Raw genomic sequence first — 17,450 nt, 5'->3', positions numbered from 1 at the left:
ATCCTGATGCTCTGGAACACACTCCAATCACAAGTAGAAACACAAAAATCATCATCATGGCCTTTAGTTTATTCCCCTAAGCATCTCACCATTTTCTGCTCTCTATTCTATAGTAGAACAGCATCTGAAAGATCTTATCTGCTTGTGATGCAGAATAAGTCATTGTGGGACATGCAGTTATGAATGTTATTGCATCGTGGTAACAGCCAGCTCAGCCAATCACTGGCCATGATGCTGCCCTGCGATTGGCTGAGCAGGCTGTCATCCAGACACGAGTACGTCTCGGAAGTAAAGGCAGGATTGTCTCAGCTGGGACCTGAGAAAGACATAAGACGACACCAGGAAAGTTCGAAAAGATTAGGCTGTTTGTAATTTTCTCCCCATGGCCAGCCATATATGAAAAGTTATGCTTGAGCAGAACACCCCTTTAATATTTAGTGAAAAGCAACATGACAGGATACTAACATTATACAGTGGCTTTAGGAAAAGTGACCTTCCACACAAAGCCATTCCTACGTATACTCCTAATACCATGGTTCTTAGCCTATGATGATACTACCATTGTCTTCATGCTGAGCTTGAAGAGTTATTACTAAGTAGGAAGTAATACCAAGTAGGACATACTTGGCTCAGTGCAAGGTAAAAGTAGAACAGTTTCTAACAAATAAATAGGGCAGACCCTTTGGATAGGCCTCTACTAGGTGATTGAAGAGAGCAGAAACCCAGCACCCCACCAATCAGCTGTATGGAACAACCGCAGTGCTCAGATCAGGGACACTTGCCCAGAAACCCCCTTCAAAGAAGGAGAGAGGAAAAAAAAGCAACACATGCCACATATTAGCCAATGTAAATACAATTAAAGCAAGACACAACTCCGTTTTATTGTTTTTATCACTCTTATTTTATTTATTCCCTCAGATGAAAGTTTCAGTTTTGCCTATTCCAAGCCTCAAGCTGCAGCAGTCCACAGCACTACAGATTCTTTTCCTCCATGAATAATTAAATAAGATAAAATTATGTCTACGTATTTCAGGAACACAAAAAAGTCGCACTGTATGGAATGCTTCCTCCTTCCTGCTACAACCTCAATCCAAAGCAAACTAATGGCGGCCTGATGTAATACACTCGGAACTTTATTTATCATTTCATAAAAAATATTTTCTTCTTAAATATCAAAAGACATATCTTCCAGTCTTTAATTATTCAAATGAATACCTGGAGAAGTTTTCAAAAATGTCATAGTGAAACTTATTTCAGAACTAAGGGCTACATGACCTAATCAGGCTTCCATACAACTTCCAAGGTGTACTGAGCTCTAATAGAGCACCCAAAGTAGTATGAGGCTGCATTATACTTATGCATGCCTCTAATTGTGTCCTATAAGATGTTGTATTAGGGAAAACATCTCCATTACACAGGTGCTCACAAGGCCTAAAAGTGCCCAATAGAAACAAAGTAAAAGCAGAAGCAATAAGTAGTGCAGCAGAATGTATGGGGCTCCAGGTAAAACTGGCATCAAAACATAACTATTAGACTATGTGCACACACAGTACATCGAAACTCAACAAAAGTCTGTTTTTAGAGGCAAACTTTTAGATATTTTTTTCCTGCCATCTGGAATGTTTTTTGAGGCTTCATTTGCATTTTTGTTAAAGAGAGAACCACCTAACCACTGGAGAACCACCTAACCACTGAATTCAATTCATTCGTAAAAAACTAAGCTTTTAGAGACATAAAATAGACATCAGATATTTTAGGTCTCCAAAAGTGCCAAATACTGTGTGTGCACAATATTGTCAATACCATTTACTGAGAATTTGCTGTTGGGGCAAATAAAAATATTTACAGCGATGGAAAACTATTTTCCCCACAGAAAATAAATTATCGTTATATTAAAGGGAAACAATAAACAGCTTAGAAAATCTAATCTGCTGATATCCCCCTATAGCGCACAGGGCACTGAGGATGAAGTTACGTTTCTTATCAGCATATTAGCTTTATTCAATATGCTAATGAAGTGTTTCGGTGCACTGAGTCTGTAGCGTACCACCCTCAGTGCAACGCTTCGGCTGGGCCGTCACTCCTAATTAATATTGGGGTAGTGCTCTGCTAATATTAGTTAGGAGGGCTGGGTTGGCCAAGGCGTATCAGTGCACTGATGGCGGTAGCCCCACCCCTAGTGCACTGAAACACCTCATAATTATATTAAATAAACTGATAATATCTCAAAAATGGCACCAAGAACTAGGGTAGTAAACCTGCTTTCATCCTCAGTGTCCCATGTGTTATAGGGACATATCAGCAGGTCAGATGCTTCTTACCTTCTCATAGTTTCCTTTAAATTTATATGGGCAAACTGACTCCTTTTCCTTTTCAGATAATGAAAATTATAGGAATCAAATTAGAAGAAAAGTTTGAGTGTTAGTGGTGAGCCTGTTACATGTAAGCAAACAACTTCTGTCAAACTGCAACACAAAGTTTTTTAGAAATACAGAAATCAATAAAACAACAAAAAAAAAGCATTTTGACTGTATACCACTTATAAGTATGCAGATAATTTATGCCCCCATAGCTAGGCCAATAGTGCTAAACTAAACCATTATGTGCAACTAATAATAATAATGTACACTTCTTATTGAATTGCCAATGCCTTTACGCTCTTTCCAATAGCTGCATGCTGAACCCCAATTGATGGTGCGCTTGTGGAACCACTAAAAAAAAGGGCTTTGCTTTGAAAGGAAATGGACAAAACATTATTTTTTTTTTTGGGGGGGGGGGGGGGAGAGGGGGATTTTTAAAAGGAAATCCATCAGCATATTAGAACAATGTAACCTGCTGATATGTCCCTATAGGACACAGGGTGCTGATGATGAAGGTAGATAGGTCATCCTTTGTGCCATTTCTGATAACAGGAGTTCAATCTTTACGCTGATTGGCTGTAGTCTTGCCTCAGTGCAGTGATCCACACCTGGTCGAACCATCCCATCCCCAGCCAGCCCTCCTGCTGATATTCATTAGAATAACAGCAGATTGGGCTGGCCGTGAAGTGGGGGGGGGGGGGGGGGGTAGGTAGGCCGTCCCACCCCCAATGCACCACTAAGCTTAACTAGCATGTGGATTAAGCTGCTGATAGCATGGAAATAATGTAGAGGATGAATGTAAGAAACTTACCTTCATCCTCAGCACTCTATAGGGACATATCAGAAGGTTACACTGTTCTAACCTGCTGATTGTTTTCCTTTCACAATACAGATGAATGTCCAACATCAAAATCCAAAACTTCTTTGAAAAAGAAAAAACCCCAACAGTTAAAAGTAAAGTGTGTCTTAACACTTTTTATTTATTTTTTTTACCTTTTTTCAGGGGATGGCTATGATGGGAGTTTAAAACCTAGCTTTAGCAATATATACAGTCTTTTCCTTAGTGGTATCAGGAAAAGGAAAAAACAAAAATAATTGCAGTTGGGACAACAGTGTGTAAAGAAAGACAACCATCCAAGTAATTCTGGGTTATGATCCAACGCGTGTTGTGGTTGTTCTTTTATCAGAGAAGAAGCTTTTTAGAAGAAACACCTGTCCAATGCTTACGACTAAGAGAATAATAGCCTCCCCTACGGACCAATAGGCTACTCTGGTATTCAGATCCTCTGCCCTGCTGCGGCCTTGCGCCTCTCTTAAGCGGAAGTGTGTCTGGTAGTCGATGACCGATTTCAGAGCTTCATGGATTGAAACACAAGCGGATTCCATCTGTACAATATAGCATTGTCAACAAGAGAGAGGAAAGAAAACAAAGGAGGAAAATATTAAATATAAATGTATTTATCATTAAAATTACATCGCATGTGACTTCAACAAGCAGTACTACAAAGATCATGGAAAGTTCTTTTAAGGGTGCGTTCACATGTACAAGATCTGCTGCAGATCTGCAGCAGTTGTTATGGCGCAGATTTGAGTCTGCAGCAGACCCGCAACAGATTTGATGGCCCAGATTTCATTTGCTTTGAATCTGAAACTTCAAATCTGCTGCGGATCCTGAACGTGTGATCGCACCCTAAAAGGTATTCCCATCTCAGCTAATATAATTAAAGGGAAACTGACAGCATGCATATGCATATATATCCGTGCTGCCAGTTCCTCATTGCTGATCATATGAACAGTGTGTACTGTGTACCATCCGTGCTGCTCTGTGATCTGGCATTTTCTTAAAAAATGTTTTTTCAATTCCTGGGCTGACAGTGTCACAGTGGTGTGTCTGTCAATCATTCTCGGAGGAGGCGGGCGGCAACCAGAGGATATTGCATCGCATAAGGAGCATGGCAGGCAGAGGCTATGCGGGGCAAGCGCTGACACTGTGACACCGTCAGTCCGAGGATAAAAAATATTTTTTTTAAGAAGTCATTGGATCACAGAGCAGTGCAGACGGTAAATACACACTGGTCATGTGATTGGCAATGGGAAACAGGCAGCACTGATAAAATTGTCATAGAAGGCTCTGATGCTAATATGAACAGAGGTTAGCATTATTTTAGGCATTGGGTATATGGATATTAGAATTTTTTTTATACTCAGTCGTATTAATAATCTAATTGTAGACCCAACTTCAGGCCTTAAAAACATGGCAACAGTCTATGTTCAATTAAGGCTGGGGCATGACACAGTACTGCATTGAGAGCCCAGCCAGACACTGATAACATACTGCATGCAAGTTTGCAGCAGAATATATTACAGGCGATGTAGCCTTGGCATTTTGGGCTAATTATGGATTCCACAGTGTTCAGATTGCATTCTACACGCATATGTGGAATAACAGCTTAATGCAAGTCTTCTGCAATTACAGTCAGTGACTTGTATATCCTATTTGTGCAGTGAAATCTGCATAGTAATCCCTATGGCCATTATAGAGCTTGTATAAACCCAGAATTTGCTAATAGTGTAGCGCATTGCCATGGCGGAGAACAAGCTGCTCGGCATTAAGTATTGTTTGATTGGCATTATGTCAAGCGGCTTGTACTCCGCTACGGAGTTATGGGGATTCGCTGCCTTTGGTTGACACATCTTTGACATTGGTTTACGCTTATTGTATTAAAACTATTTGAAGTTTATACATCCAACACTTACAGATTCGTTGTATCATAGATAATATGGTAAAAACATTTCAAAAGTTATGTTTGTTTACCTTTTATTACCTATGTGGGCGGGACTGGCGCCTTTTTTTGAACATAAAACATGTACCAGGCTGTATGTACTATGCACTTTATCTGAGGAAGAGAGCAAGACTCCTGAAACTTATTTTGTGCACAACTTTAATAAACTTTTTTTCATGCTTTTCACCATAGAACCTTCCTAATTATTCTTCAGGGCAGCACTGGCATCAGAGAGTACGGCCTTTGGCCACTCATTTTTTTTCTTTATTTTGTTACTTTGCCACATCCTGTTTTTGACTCCAGCTAGCTCACTGCAGCCCCTCAGCTACAGCAGGACACTTCTTGCTGACATAACCTCCTGGAACCACCTGTGCCCCAAATACCTGGGGTGATGCACACAAAGCCCAAAGGGGCTGAAAGGTCAGCCTTGAATTTGTTCACCCATCCGTTCTCACTTGTTATCTGCGGTATCGCACAAGGCGCCACCTCTCGACTACTTTAGTTTCTCTTTGTATGGCTGTCATTGGGACTCTCCAAAATGATCAGTGACAGATGAGTGGTAATAGGGGTTGGGCATGATGGAAAACTGTTAGGAGGTAACAGAGTTATGGTTTTGCTCACCTGTGTCAGGGCTGTGGCCCGGTTCTCACTGGGGAAGAGTGGTGGGTCTTCTCCAACTTGGAAGTCGAAGTAGACAGTCTTGTGTGTAAAAGTGGAGAACTCGTTACTAAAGCAGAACTTGTATGTTCCATTTTGAGTGGCTGTAAAAGTGAAGCTGTCGTATTGTTTCTTCATCTCCTTGTACAGCACAATCCCATTTGGGTCCTCAAGCCGGCAGTCTACGTCATAATGGCCGCCAGTGATGACCTGTATAAGGACAATGTCAGAAAACACTTTTAGAGGCAAGCATTGGTTCAGTTCAGCCAATGGTTTACTATGATTGAAAAACACAATGAGAATTTCAGAATGTGCAGAATGTGTGATTTTCCAGATGGAATCATTGTAAAAACCTAACACCCTGTGAGGAAAGGAAAAACAAGAATAAAAAAAAAAAAAAAAAAAGACTACGCCAGGCTGAGGGATAATCATAGGTGGGTACAATACTGGAGCAACATAGGCACCTAGGTGTATTTTTGCTTGTGTAAGTGCGCCTTTTTTTTTTTTTGTGTTGGTTCTCTCTTCTCGCCAGGGCAACTGGGGGGGGTGGTGGTGGTGGGGGGGGGGGGTAATAAGGTTAGAATTGTTTATCATGATAGGATCAGGGAAGGTGGAAAAGGAGGATATGGGGGATGAAAAAGGGTAAAATTGTACAAAGACTGAGATGTGAATGGGGGGTATATTCCGGGATTGCTGTAGGGTGCCCAAGATTGTAAAATTGGGGCTGAGAGACTGCCAATCCCTGTCCATGTATAGAAGTAATGAATATTAATTGTGGTAAAGAGACTTTTATGGCGAAATGAAGATTAAGTAGGTTAGGTGGAGATATAGTAATAGATATTGGATAGCAGGGTGCTGGTTGGGGCATTGTGGTCAGTGGCCTCTTAGGGTGAATGGGTTGAGTAATTGTGGCTAAGCAGGTCAATTGAAATAAAATGAAAATAGAGGTGGGCGCCCCACAGAATGAGTGGTATAATCTGGTTGGTGGTGGGGACTCTTGCCAGGGGTCCTCAGTTGCCGCAGAAGGGTGCAAGAATCGGGGCATCTGACTCTCAGCCCTTGGGGCACATGAGGGTATTTCGCTGTACCAAGTCGGACTTCAGTGGATGGGTGGAAGGGGCACCCACAAAAATAAGAGTGTGGCCATGACCGCTTACTTTGTTGGATGATATGTGGTTAGGGATTGTAAGGTGTGGGGGGCCGCTGGGTGCACTGCTTCAGCTAGTACAATAGATAAATGCCCTGAGTCATTCCTCATGAGGAGTGTTAGTAGGTAATATCACAGATTGTTGAGAACAAATTTGTTTTGTAGTGGTAGGTTTTGGATGCATAGAGACGTGAAAAATAATCTGAGAAGCAGTATCTTTTGCAAGGGGCTAAATTTTAGCGGGCCCAGTGTAAGAAGCATTAGATGACCTAGAAGCATTCTCGGGGATACCCCCTCTTGAAATTCGGTATAGATGTAATCTTCCTGGATACACTCCTCTGTTTGGAATAATTCAAAAGTACTGTTCTTGATCCTATATGATTTTAAACATGAATCTTCTTTTCTATTTTAAAAAATTATAAATAAAGATTGAAGTAAAAAACCTAACATCCTATCAGAAATATGTTACTTTATGTTTTAGGTCTAAAACACAAGACTGGAAGGCGGCGAGCTAAGCACATAATACTGATGGCTTATATCCATAAGAGAAATGACAACTAAGCCACCTGATCAGACATTGATCCAATGTCTAAGGGGGTGTCCTGACTCATGAGGGGGGAAAAAGTTTTGGGCATCCCGCTGCGAGTATGTTAAACCTACCGCCGTTAACCCCCAGGGCCCCAGAGCATACATAACCTGCTCCAGGCTCCTGCTTGCTTCGGGGCCTCCGAGTGTCTCCCGGCAGGCAGCCAATCAGTGCGCTGCGGCGGGGCAGCACACTGATTGTCTAACCGTCCATAGACCCCAAAGCCTGGAGCAGGTGATGTATGCTCCAGGGCCGTGGGGGATAACGGCGCTAGGTTTAACATACTCGCAGCGGGATGACAGTCACGCTGTGAGTATGTCAGCCCATTGAAATGCATGGGAAAGTATCTGCAGTGGGTTTCGCTACAAATTTACAGTGAGAAATCCGCTGCGGATACGCTGTGTGTGAAGGCACCCTTAAAAGGCAAATGAAATGTTTACAAAAAATTAAAATAAAATTCAGTAGTTTATGTTGCAACCGTTGCCAGGCAGCAGATTGCTACATTGTAGTATAATAGTACACTCTATTGACGCCCATAACCAATGGCTTGTATTGAAAACTGCCAAGTAGCATTGCCTTCAGGGGAGGGAACACCACACTTAAAATGGAAATCACTAAACCTAAAGTATTATTATTACTACCGCAAATGTATGTTGACTAACTGGGATGGTCATCATTATGTGTGATATGATAGTGGCTGAGGAGCAGGTAACAGGAAGTACACAGGAATACTAATATATCACACATGCAAATACAGGCCAGGGGTAAAAACTGATGGGAAGGGACTGCAGGAGTTACCACTATATGTAAAGGCTTAAAGGGCTTATCCAGGATTAGGAAAAAAAACAGCACCACTCGTCCTCCGTTCATGTGTGGTATCGCAGATCAGTTCTATTGAAGTGACTAAAGGTACGCTATAATATATACACACAGAACCAGAGGACAGTTGTGAAGCTTTTTCGGGAGATGACAGCCATATTTTTTTTATAATTCTCGACAAACCTCTTAACCTGCACTGATACAAAGAGGCCAATGGTAACCACCATCATACAAGGCTTTATAAAGTGACAAAGTGATTTACTATCATTAGTAAACAATACAGTGACTACATAGAGAGAAGAATAGGATTAGTTCTGTGAAACAAGTCAGACAGGTTAGCATTACACCTATACCAAACAGATCACTACAAGAAGCACTTAGCTGAATGCCAGATCATCACAACCAAAGCATACATACTCAAGAGTAGAACAAAGAAAGCTAGAAACCAATGACATGCTGTGGCAAGGAGATAGTAGCTCCTGACTTTTCTTCCTTTCAGGTGGGGTTCACACACACAGCATTCTGGTCAGTATTTTTACCAAAACCAGAAGTGGGTCCATAACAGAAAAATGTGCAAATCTTTCCAATACAGTTTGTCTCTCTTGGCTCCACTCCTGGTATTTGAGAAAATACGTAGCAATATGTATGAACCCAGCCTAGATGTAATGGCTCAAAAGGATTAATACACATGGATTAGAATATGGAAACATGTTCTGCATCAGTTCAGTAGGTACAATCACAGTTTATACAGGAGGACCCTACATACCACAGACCACCCTTCTCCTCCTGAACCACTTGGACTTGGCAGGAGAAGGATGAACGGCATTCAAGACTGAATTTTCAGCACTGACTAGAGGGAAGCGTCAATTTTATTTTTTTTTCTTTTAAATCAACTGGTGCAAGAAAATGCCAGATATTTGTAATTTCTATCAAAAAATAAATAAATAAATAAAACCACCTCAAGTCTTCCAGTACTTATCAGCTACTGTATGTCCAGCAGGAAGTGGTATTTTTTCCAGTGTAGAAAGCAGGAGAGGTTTTCTATGGGGATTTGCTACTGCTCTTGACAGTTCCTGACAGAGGCAGAGATGACAGCAGAGAGCACTGTTCCTGCAGGACATACAGCAGCTGATAAGTACTGGAAGACTTGAGATTTTTTTTTAATGGAAGTGAATTACAAATCTCTGGCACTTTCTGGAACAACCCCTTTATGTTACTTAAAGTGAGACTGTACCCACAGTCTGACCCCCCCCCCCCCAACCACTTGTACCTTCGTATAGCTGCTTTTAATCCAAGATCTGTCCTGTGGTCCGTTCGGCAGGTGATGCAGTTATTGTCCTAAAAAAAATACTTTTAAATTTAAAGCCCGTGCCAAGGGAGTGTCTGTGCACTAACTTTGCACCACCCCTCCGTCCCTCCTCCCCACCCTCTTCAGCATTAGGAATGCCACTGGAACATTTTCTCCATACTGAACATTGCACAGGTGTCTTAATGGTCCAGCCCATGTGCTGGGCCGGACACAGGTGGAGAATAGGAAGCAATCTGCCTGGAGCATTCCTAATGATGAAGAGGGTGGGGAGGAGGGACAGAGAGGGTGTGCAAAGTTAGGGCACAGATACTCCCGTTGGGCACGGGGCTTCAAGTTTAAAAGTATTTTTTTAGGACAATAACTGCATCACTTTCCGAACGAACCGCAGGACAAATCTTAGATTAAAAGCAGCTATCCGAAGGTACAAGTGGTTTGGGGGGGTCAGATTGTAGCTTTAAATAAGCAGAAAAAAATCCTGACACGACAGCAGTAAAAAGGAAGCTAATGGTCATCTCCAATGCATTACTGTTCGTTCAAAGCAGCCTGTGTCACTCCAAACATCTTATGCATACAACCCTTCAGGTAAACTATGGGCTTAAAAACAAAGCAAACACGGATATGATATTATATATCTGATCCACATGCAGCTGATTTTTTTGTGTGCATGGAAATCGATCCGCTGTGCAGACCACCTACATGTCGATTCCTGTTGTAGATTTCTCCCTTTAAATTTAATGCAGTAAAATCTTAATGCTACCCTGCCAATATAGGGGTGGCGCAGAATGCAAGCCTGCCAATATAGGGGTGGCGCAGAATGCAAGCCTGCCAATATAGGGGTGGCGCAGAATGCAAGCCTGCCAATATAGGGGTGGCGCAGAATGCAACCCTGCCAATATAGGGGTGGCGCAGAATGCAACCCTGCCAATATAGGGGTGGCGCAGAATGCAACCCTGCCAATATAGGGGTGGCGCAGAATGCAACCCTGCCAATATAGGGGTGGTGTTGGAAGGAGCAAGCCATAAGGAGCACAGTGGTTGTGTAGATGCAGGTACTGGATTTTCAGCACAGATTCCACAGATTTCAATGGATTAGGGGTCAAATCTTCAGTAGAAACTGCATGTGACTTAGGGTCTTTTTACACCGCCCAATATGGGACCATACAAGGACCCAGACAAACGCCAATCAGAGAGATTGGCACTCATTTGCAGGGCTTTCAGTACTGAGAGTACTCACTAAAGAGTCTCCACTGATGCATTGCCCCCTATAAATTTAAATATGCAAAAGAAGGGTCCGTGGAGTCTCAGTTACGAGTCTCAAAACACGGGAATAGCCAGATATCCCTCCAGGTGTGGGACTTAAGGGGCTACGTATCAGGGTGGTTTGGTGATCTCCCCACTGGGAGGTACCCCCTTGGCAATAGGCTTCCCTCCCCTGGAGGGATATCTGGCTATTCCCGTGTTTTGAGACTCGTAACTGAGACTCCACGGACCCTTCTTTTGCATATTTAAATTTATAGGGGGCAATGAATCAGTGGAGACTCTTTAGTGAGTACTCCGTCTGATTTTTTTTTTGTCGCTGGTCTCCCTGAGTTCAGCGATTGCTGTGTTTTGTTGGTCTATTTTTCATTGCCCCTGTTAGCCAGAATCCTACTCCACACTGACGAGGGGCAACTACCCCGAAACGATCGTCTGTGGATGGATGCCTGCCTTGGTAAACCCTTGTCATGTCGCAATACTCTCCACAGAGTTAGACTTTGACGTATAAGGGACCACCCTGGTATTTCCCTATTTATGTTCCAATACTCGCAACCGAGTGGGACTTAAGGGGCTATGTATCAGGGTGGTTTGGTGATCTCCCCACTGGGAAGTACCCCCTTGGCAATAGGCTTCCCTCCCCTGGAGGGATATCTGGCTATTCCCGTGTTTTGAGACTCGTAACTGAGACTCCACGGACCCTTCTTTTGCATATTTAAATTTATAGGGGGCAATGCATCAGTGGAGACTCTTTAGTGAGTACTCCGTCTGATTTTTTTTGTCGCTGGTCTCCCTGAGTTCAGCGATTGCTGTGTTTTGTTGCACTTCACTGATACAAGAAACTGATGACTCAGGCTACATATGGTGGTACAGCAAGAGTCACTATAGGGACCAGTAAGCATATAATTTACCCCAACAAAGGTATTAGCAACTCCCATAGCAAGCCATGTCATACCAGCTTGTATACATATAGCCTAGTGATGCTTGTGTATGGACACACCTAGTGCAGGTATTGGAGAATGAAATAAGCCATTGCTTCAGTTCTTTGTAATAGTTTTAAAAGACGGGGTGCATGTTGCTTGGCATGAAATTAGGCTCCATGTAAAGCCTATGCTTTAAAGGGAAACTGGCAGTTTTTGCATATGCTAGTCATTTTGCATAAAGTACTAGTAATGCAGCTTCCCTACCTTGGCTTCATAATCTTGCTGTGTGATATCCTCATTCTTAAATCATGCATTAATTGTATTTACATATTAGTTTGGGGTTCCACGACTAGTCACAGCCTCAGCTTTGCCCCTATGCCTACCTGGAGCATAGACTCCATTCTATGCCTGGGCGGATTCCTTCCGCTGTCCAGCGAAGGAACTTGATCAGAATGGAGTCTATGACACAGGTGGAGACGTGAGCGGGTGCAAGCGACGGATTACGCGACAGAGTTTCCGTCACTTTTCAGCAGTGTGCACATACCCTTACACAAGAAACAAGGTTAAAAAATGAACTCTGCATCAGGAGACATTTACCTGGAATTCTAGTGTACACTTGGTTCCTTGAGTGATGTCTTCATAGAAGCACTGCTTGGCATTATCCGGCAACTCAAAGGTAATTTCGGAGGCAGTGGCACATCCCAGTATAAGCAGGAATAGCGACAGCAAGGAGCCCACCCTGGAGCCGTTCACCAGACACTGCAGCATCTTCATGTTATCACTGGCCACAACTAACAGAAACAATCACCACCTACAGGAGCATAGAATGTACAGAGAGCTGTATTATAAGGTCACACATATATGATAATAAAACACATTATGTACTGTACAATATAAAATGATTGACACCCATGCATAACGTTTCCCTTGTCACTTGCTTTGTCCCACTAGAGCTCAATACACCACTGCTTGCATAGAGCTTATGGCCTCCTGTATACAGCCTAGGGCCACAGCCAGAAAGCCGCACCATAGATCTCTGCAGGATCTCTATAGGGTGAGTGGCTTTCCTATAGTAAGAGCTTGCCTCTGTCCACAGTATGTGGTGGGGGTCTGATGGGTCAGAACCCAAGTAATCATGAGAATGGGGGTCTCAAGTGATTGTCTGAATGGAGGGCTGGTATGTGCACTGCCACTCCACTTTAAGTCTGCCAAAGATGCCAGAGGACAGTGCCTGGCTATGGTTTGCAGCCACAAAGTGTTTGAATGGAAAGGCAGTGCAGAGGCACACAGAGGAGGGGGGCAGCGGGGGGCTGACACAGGAACACAAAGAGGGGCATCCAGGGGGGGGGGGGGAGACAGAGGAGGGGACCAGCACTGAGGGGCATCCAGAGGGGGGGCCAGCACTGGGGGTAACACACAGAGCAAGGGTGGGGGCAGAGGAGGGGGTGGAACACAGAGGAGGGGACCAGCACTGAGGGGCGTTACACAGAGGAGGGGACCAGTAGTGTGTGTGTGTGTGGGGGGGGGTTACACAGAGGAGGAGACCAGCACTGGGGGGAGGGACAGAGGAGGGGACCAGCACTGAGGCACACACAGAGGAGGGGACCAGTAGTGGGGGGCACACAGGGAAGGGGGTGGAACACAGAGGAGGGGACCAGCACTGAGGGGCACACAGAGGAGGGGGTGTTACACAGAGGAGGGGACCAGTAGTGGGGGGCACACAGAGGAGGGGACCAGCACTGAGGGGCACACAGAGGAGGGGGTGTTACACAGAGGAGGGGACCAGTAGTGGGGGGCACACAGGGGAGGGGGTGGAACACAGAGGAGGGGACCAGCACTGAGGGGCACACAGAGGAGGGGACCAACACTGGGGGGGTGTTACACAGAAGAGGGAACCAGTAGTGGGGGGCACACAGAGGAGGGGACCAGCACTGGGGGGGGGGGGGGGGTGTTACACAGAGGAGGGGACCAGTAGTGGGGGGCACACAGTGGAGGGGACCACAGGAACACACGGGAGGGGGGGGGCACACACAGGAGGTGACCAGCACTAGGACGCAGGTTGTCCCTGTAAGGACCCTTTGACCAGGGGCTGGGTGATCCCCCCTGTGTACATGGCAGCCGGTGTAATCCTATGCTGTAGCATCACAGTCAGCAGCTGATAACAATAGGCGGCACTATATAGGGCACAGTGTACACTGGGGACCCTGTGATGGGAGAAGCGCTTCCTGCTTATAAGTAGGACAATGGCCACCGGCTGCACATTCCCTATCCGCCCCGGACACCGGCACCTGTCCCCGGCCCCCACTTACCCCGGCCGTATCCCGGATGTAGGTGACAGGCAGCTCCTGCAAGCGTGGCAGATAGAGAGGAGGAGGAGATCGGGGCGAAGAAGCCTTCAGAGCGGAAACCGGTGACTGCTGCCCCGGAAACAATAACCAATGTCTACGTGTATGTCAGAGAGGAGGAGGCGGGATCTGTGTGCCGTCTCCATGGCAGGGAGTGTGCCAACAAACCGGGGGTGCGGCACCGCAGCCGCCATCATACCCGCTGTATGGGGAAGTGTGCGGCACCGCAGCCGCCATCATACCCGCTGTATGGGGAGTGTGCGGCACCGCAGCCGCCATCATACCCGCTGTATGGGGAGTGTGCGGCACCGCAGCCGCCATCATACCCGCTGTATGGGGAGTGTGCGGCACCGCAGCGACCATCATACCCGCTGTATGGGGAAGTGTGCGGCACCGCAGCCGGCATCATACCCGCTGTATGGGGAGTGTGCGGCACCGCAGCCGCCATCATTCACGAGGCTGAAGTTGGTTTATTATTCGGCAGTTTCTTATTCAGAGGATTTTTCTTTTTTCTGTTTTAGCCATTATTCTTACAGAAAATGTATAATATTCATACCCTATACATGTATATTAGACAGGGTGGTATTGGGAAGGGGGATTGTTTAGAATATTGTTTTTGTTAACCAGATAACTATTAAGTGTAACTCTTATTTAGAAACAGCTTTGCAGAGATCAATAGTACAAGACATTTTAAGAAACTCTTTTATAGGTTTTATTAGGGAAAAAAAAGAAGTTTCCTTCTGTATTCAAAAAGCTGTTTTCTGGCCTCCTCCATTCACATGCAGAGAAGCAGTTTTGCCCACGTTCCGTGATCCGTACGTGGAATGCATGTACCACCCCCCGCGGCCGGGCAGTATCTGTAATTAGATGCTGGGAGCGGGGGAGACTGTATTCATAAGCGCCGCGCTGTAATGAATCAGCCGCGCGGTGCTGTTACTACAGCGCAGCGCTTATGAATACAGTCTCCCCCGCTCCCAGCATCTAATTACAGATGCTGTCCTGGCGCGGGGGGACTCCGGTACATGCATTCCACGTCCGTGATCCATTAGGATCACGGAAGGCGGGAATGCAGCCTTATGGTTTATGGATGGGAGGGGGTCAGGGTACAGAGAGAGGAGAGAAACAGCGCATGTATAGGAGCCAGCACACCCCAACATCCTGCAATCTCACCAAGTTTACAGACCAGCACTGAGCAGTCTGATCTGTGAATCAGCATTTTCACCTTTAATTATTACCCCAGTACCAGGGATACTGGGAAAAGCGTTCCTGGGCAGCAGCAGGCTGGTATTATTAGGCTAGGGAGAGCAAAAATAAATGGCCCTTCCCACCCACTCTGGTACTACTAGGCTGCTGCTGTTTTTTTTATTTTTTAACCCAGTTGGGTATGAAATTGGGATTTCTACTCGTTTTTTTTTTTAAATAAATAATTTCTAAAATGTGTAAGATTCCCCTTTTTTCATAACCAATCAGGATTAAAAAAAAAACAAAAACCTGAGGGCCAAACTGATCTCATACTGCACGCACGAATGGCCATAATGAAGAAAGAAGTATGACTTCCCTGCTCCCCCTGTCCCCGAAACAGCGACTAAATTTCTGCTTATCAGGAAGGTTAGGTCTCTATGGATATTGCATCTATGAAGACCCGACCTTCTGGATAAGCAGAGAATCTTACCGCTGATCTGGAGAATACACTTTAAGGCTATGTTCACACTACGTAAAACTACGGCCGTAGTTCTCGCCGCAGAACTACGGCCGTAGTTTTGAGGAGTTGAACATAGCCTTATGTGCAATGGGATCCCATGCGGCGCCGGAAAAAACTGATGTGTGAGTTTTCTGCGGCCGGAATTCAGTGAGGAGCTGAGAGAAAGGGGGGTTGCGGTGCGGGCCGGCAGGAGAGCCGTAGAGGGGCGGTGTGGGTTAGCGGGGAGAAGATGCTGGGTGGCCAGGCTGGAGAGGGGCGGTGCGGTGCCGGCGGCCTCCAGCCACTGACAGCTCCGCCGCTGACCTGCCCCCGCCCCCTCCACTGAGCGTCCCGCTCTCCTCCCAGCCAGATATGGAGGTCCCGGGTCTGTGGAGGAGGAGGCCGCAGGGACTACAGTAGGTGGTGATCGCGGCGCTGCACGTCTGGCCGGGAGGGGAGTGTGTGTGTGTGTGGAGGTGAGAGGAGGAGGAGATGTATATGCCCTCCTGCTCCAATCACCCCCAGCTGCACCAGTCCCCTCATTGTCCCCCAATCCCCTCATTGTTCCCATAGTGTCCCCCCAGTCCCCTCAGTGTTTTCTCAGTTTTACCCTAGTCCCCTCAATCCCCTCAGTGTCCCCTCAGACTCCCCTCAGTGTCACCCCAGTCCCCCAGTGTCACCCCAGTCCCCTTTAGTGTCACCCCAGTCCCCTTTAGTGTCACCCCAGTCCCCTTTAGTGTCACCCCAGTCCCCTTCAGTGTCACCCCAGTCCCTTTTAGTGTCCCCCAGTGTCACCCCATTCCCCTTCAGTTTTACCCCATTCCCCCTCAGTGTCCCCAGTCACCCCTCATCTATACCTGTACTACTACACCCCTTATCCACTATACCTCCACTACTACACCCCTTATCCACTATACCTCCACTACTACACGCTACGTAGATGGAGGCACAAACATCATTTCCTATACTATATGGGGGCTCTGTTACACTGGAAAGCAATACAGTTGTTGTCTGAAATATCATTAAAATAGTATCTGACGCTGCAGGGAGAAAATGTTCTGTTTATTTAGCAAAAAAGGGAAAAAAATCGAGATTTAAATTGAGAATCGTACAAAATTTTTTAAAAAACGAGATTTTATTTTTTGCCCATATCGCCCAGCCCTAGTGTCAACCATGGGTACTATGCGCAGCCATTTCTGTCTTTTTGGCTTGTGCATATTTTATGTATTCTGTCCCTTTTTTCATTTTGGCTGGCACTTCCCCTTTGGAAGACCCATGTGATCCAAATTAGCAGGAATCACCTGTGTACATATGGTAAGTACCTCCTTTGATTCTCCCTGCAGGAGTAAGGGCCCTATTTCACCGGACGATGATCCTTCAGATTATCGTTAAATCTTTCGAATCTAAACGATAATCGTTTGGTTGAAATGCAGTTAACGATTAACGACCAAACGAGAAATCGTTGATCGCTTTATAAGACCTGGACCTATTTTTATCATTGCTCGTTCGCATTGACTAAGATATCGTTCGGTCGTTCGCAGTAGATACGAACGCAATAGCGAAGAAATAGCGAATAAAAAACTCGCA

General features: G+C 45.4%; 1 protein-coding gene across 1 annotated transcript; it reads right to left on the bottom strand.

Annotated features, from left to right (window-relative positions):
* Positions 1–877: 877 nt before the first annotated feature.
* TMED7 (transmembrane p24 trafficking protein 7) lies at positions 878–14,273 on the bottom strand. The gene is made up of 4 exons (XM_069962690.1): positions 14,147–14,273; positions 12,435–12,648; positions 5,765–6,010; positions 878–3,746 (listed from the first exon to the last, which is right to left on the bottom strand). Exons 2-4 carry the CDS (start codon positions 12,609–12,611, stop codon positions 3,510–3,512), a joined length of 660 nt encoding a protein of 219 aa, XP_069818791.1. The 5' UTR covers positions 12,612–12,648; positions 14,147–14,273; the 3' UTR covers positions 878–3,509.
* Positions 14,274–17,450: the final 3,177 nt, after the last annotated feature.

The sequence above is a fragment of the Dendropsophus ebraccatus genome, chromosome 3 (genome assembly GCF_027789765.1).
Source record: "Dendropsophus ebraccatus isolate aDenEbr1 chromosome 3, aDenEbr1.pat, whole genome shotgun sequence".
NCBI lineage: Eukaryota > Metazoa > Chordata > Amphibia > Anura > Hylidae > Dendropsophus > Dendropsophus ebraccatus.
Note: the sequence above shows the minus strand (reverse complement) of the source record. Positions and strands in the feature narration are given on the sequence as shown.

Bases quoted from the DNA above. Each gene is read 5' to 3' on its own strand.
- TMED7 (XM_069962690.1), bottom strand. From the start codon at position 12,611: ATGAAGATGCTGCAGTGTCTGGTGAACGGCTCCAGGGTGGGCTCCTTG. The intron at 6,011-12,434 runs GTAAATGTCTCC...GTCCTTATACAG, and splicing joins AGTGTACACTAGAATTCCAG to GTCATCACTGGCGGCCATTA. The intron at 3,747-5,764 runs GTGAGCAAAACC...TATATTGTACAG, and splicing joins GGGCCACAGCCCTGACACAG to ATGGAATCCGCTTGTGTTTC.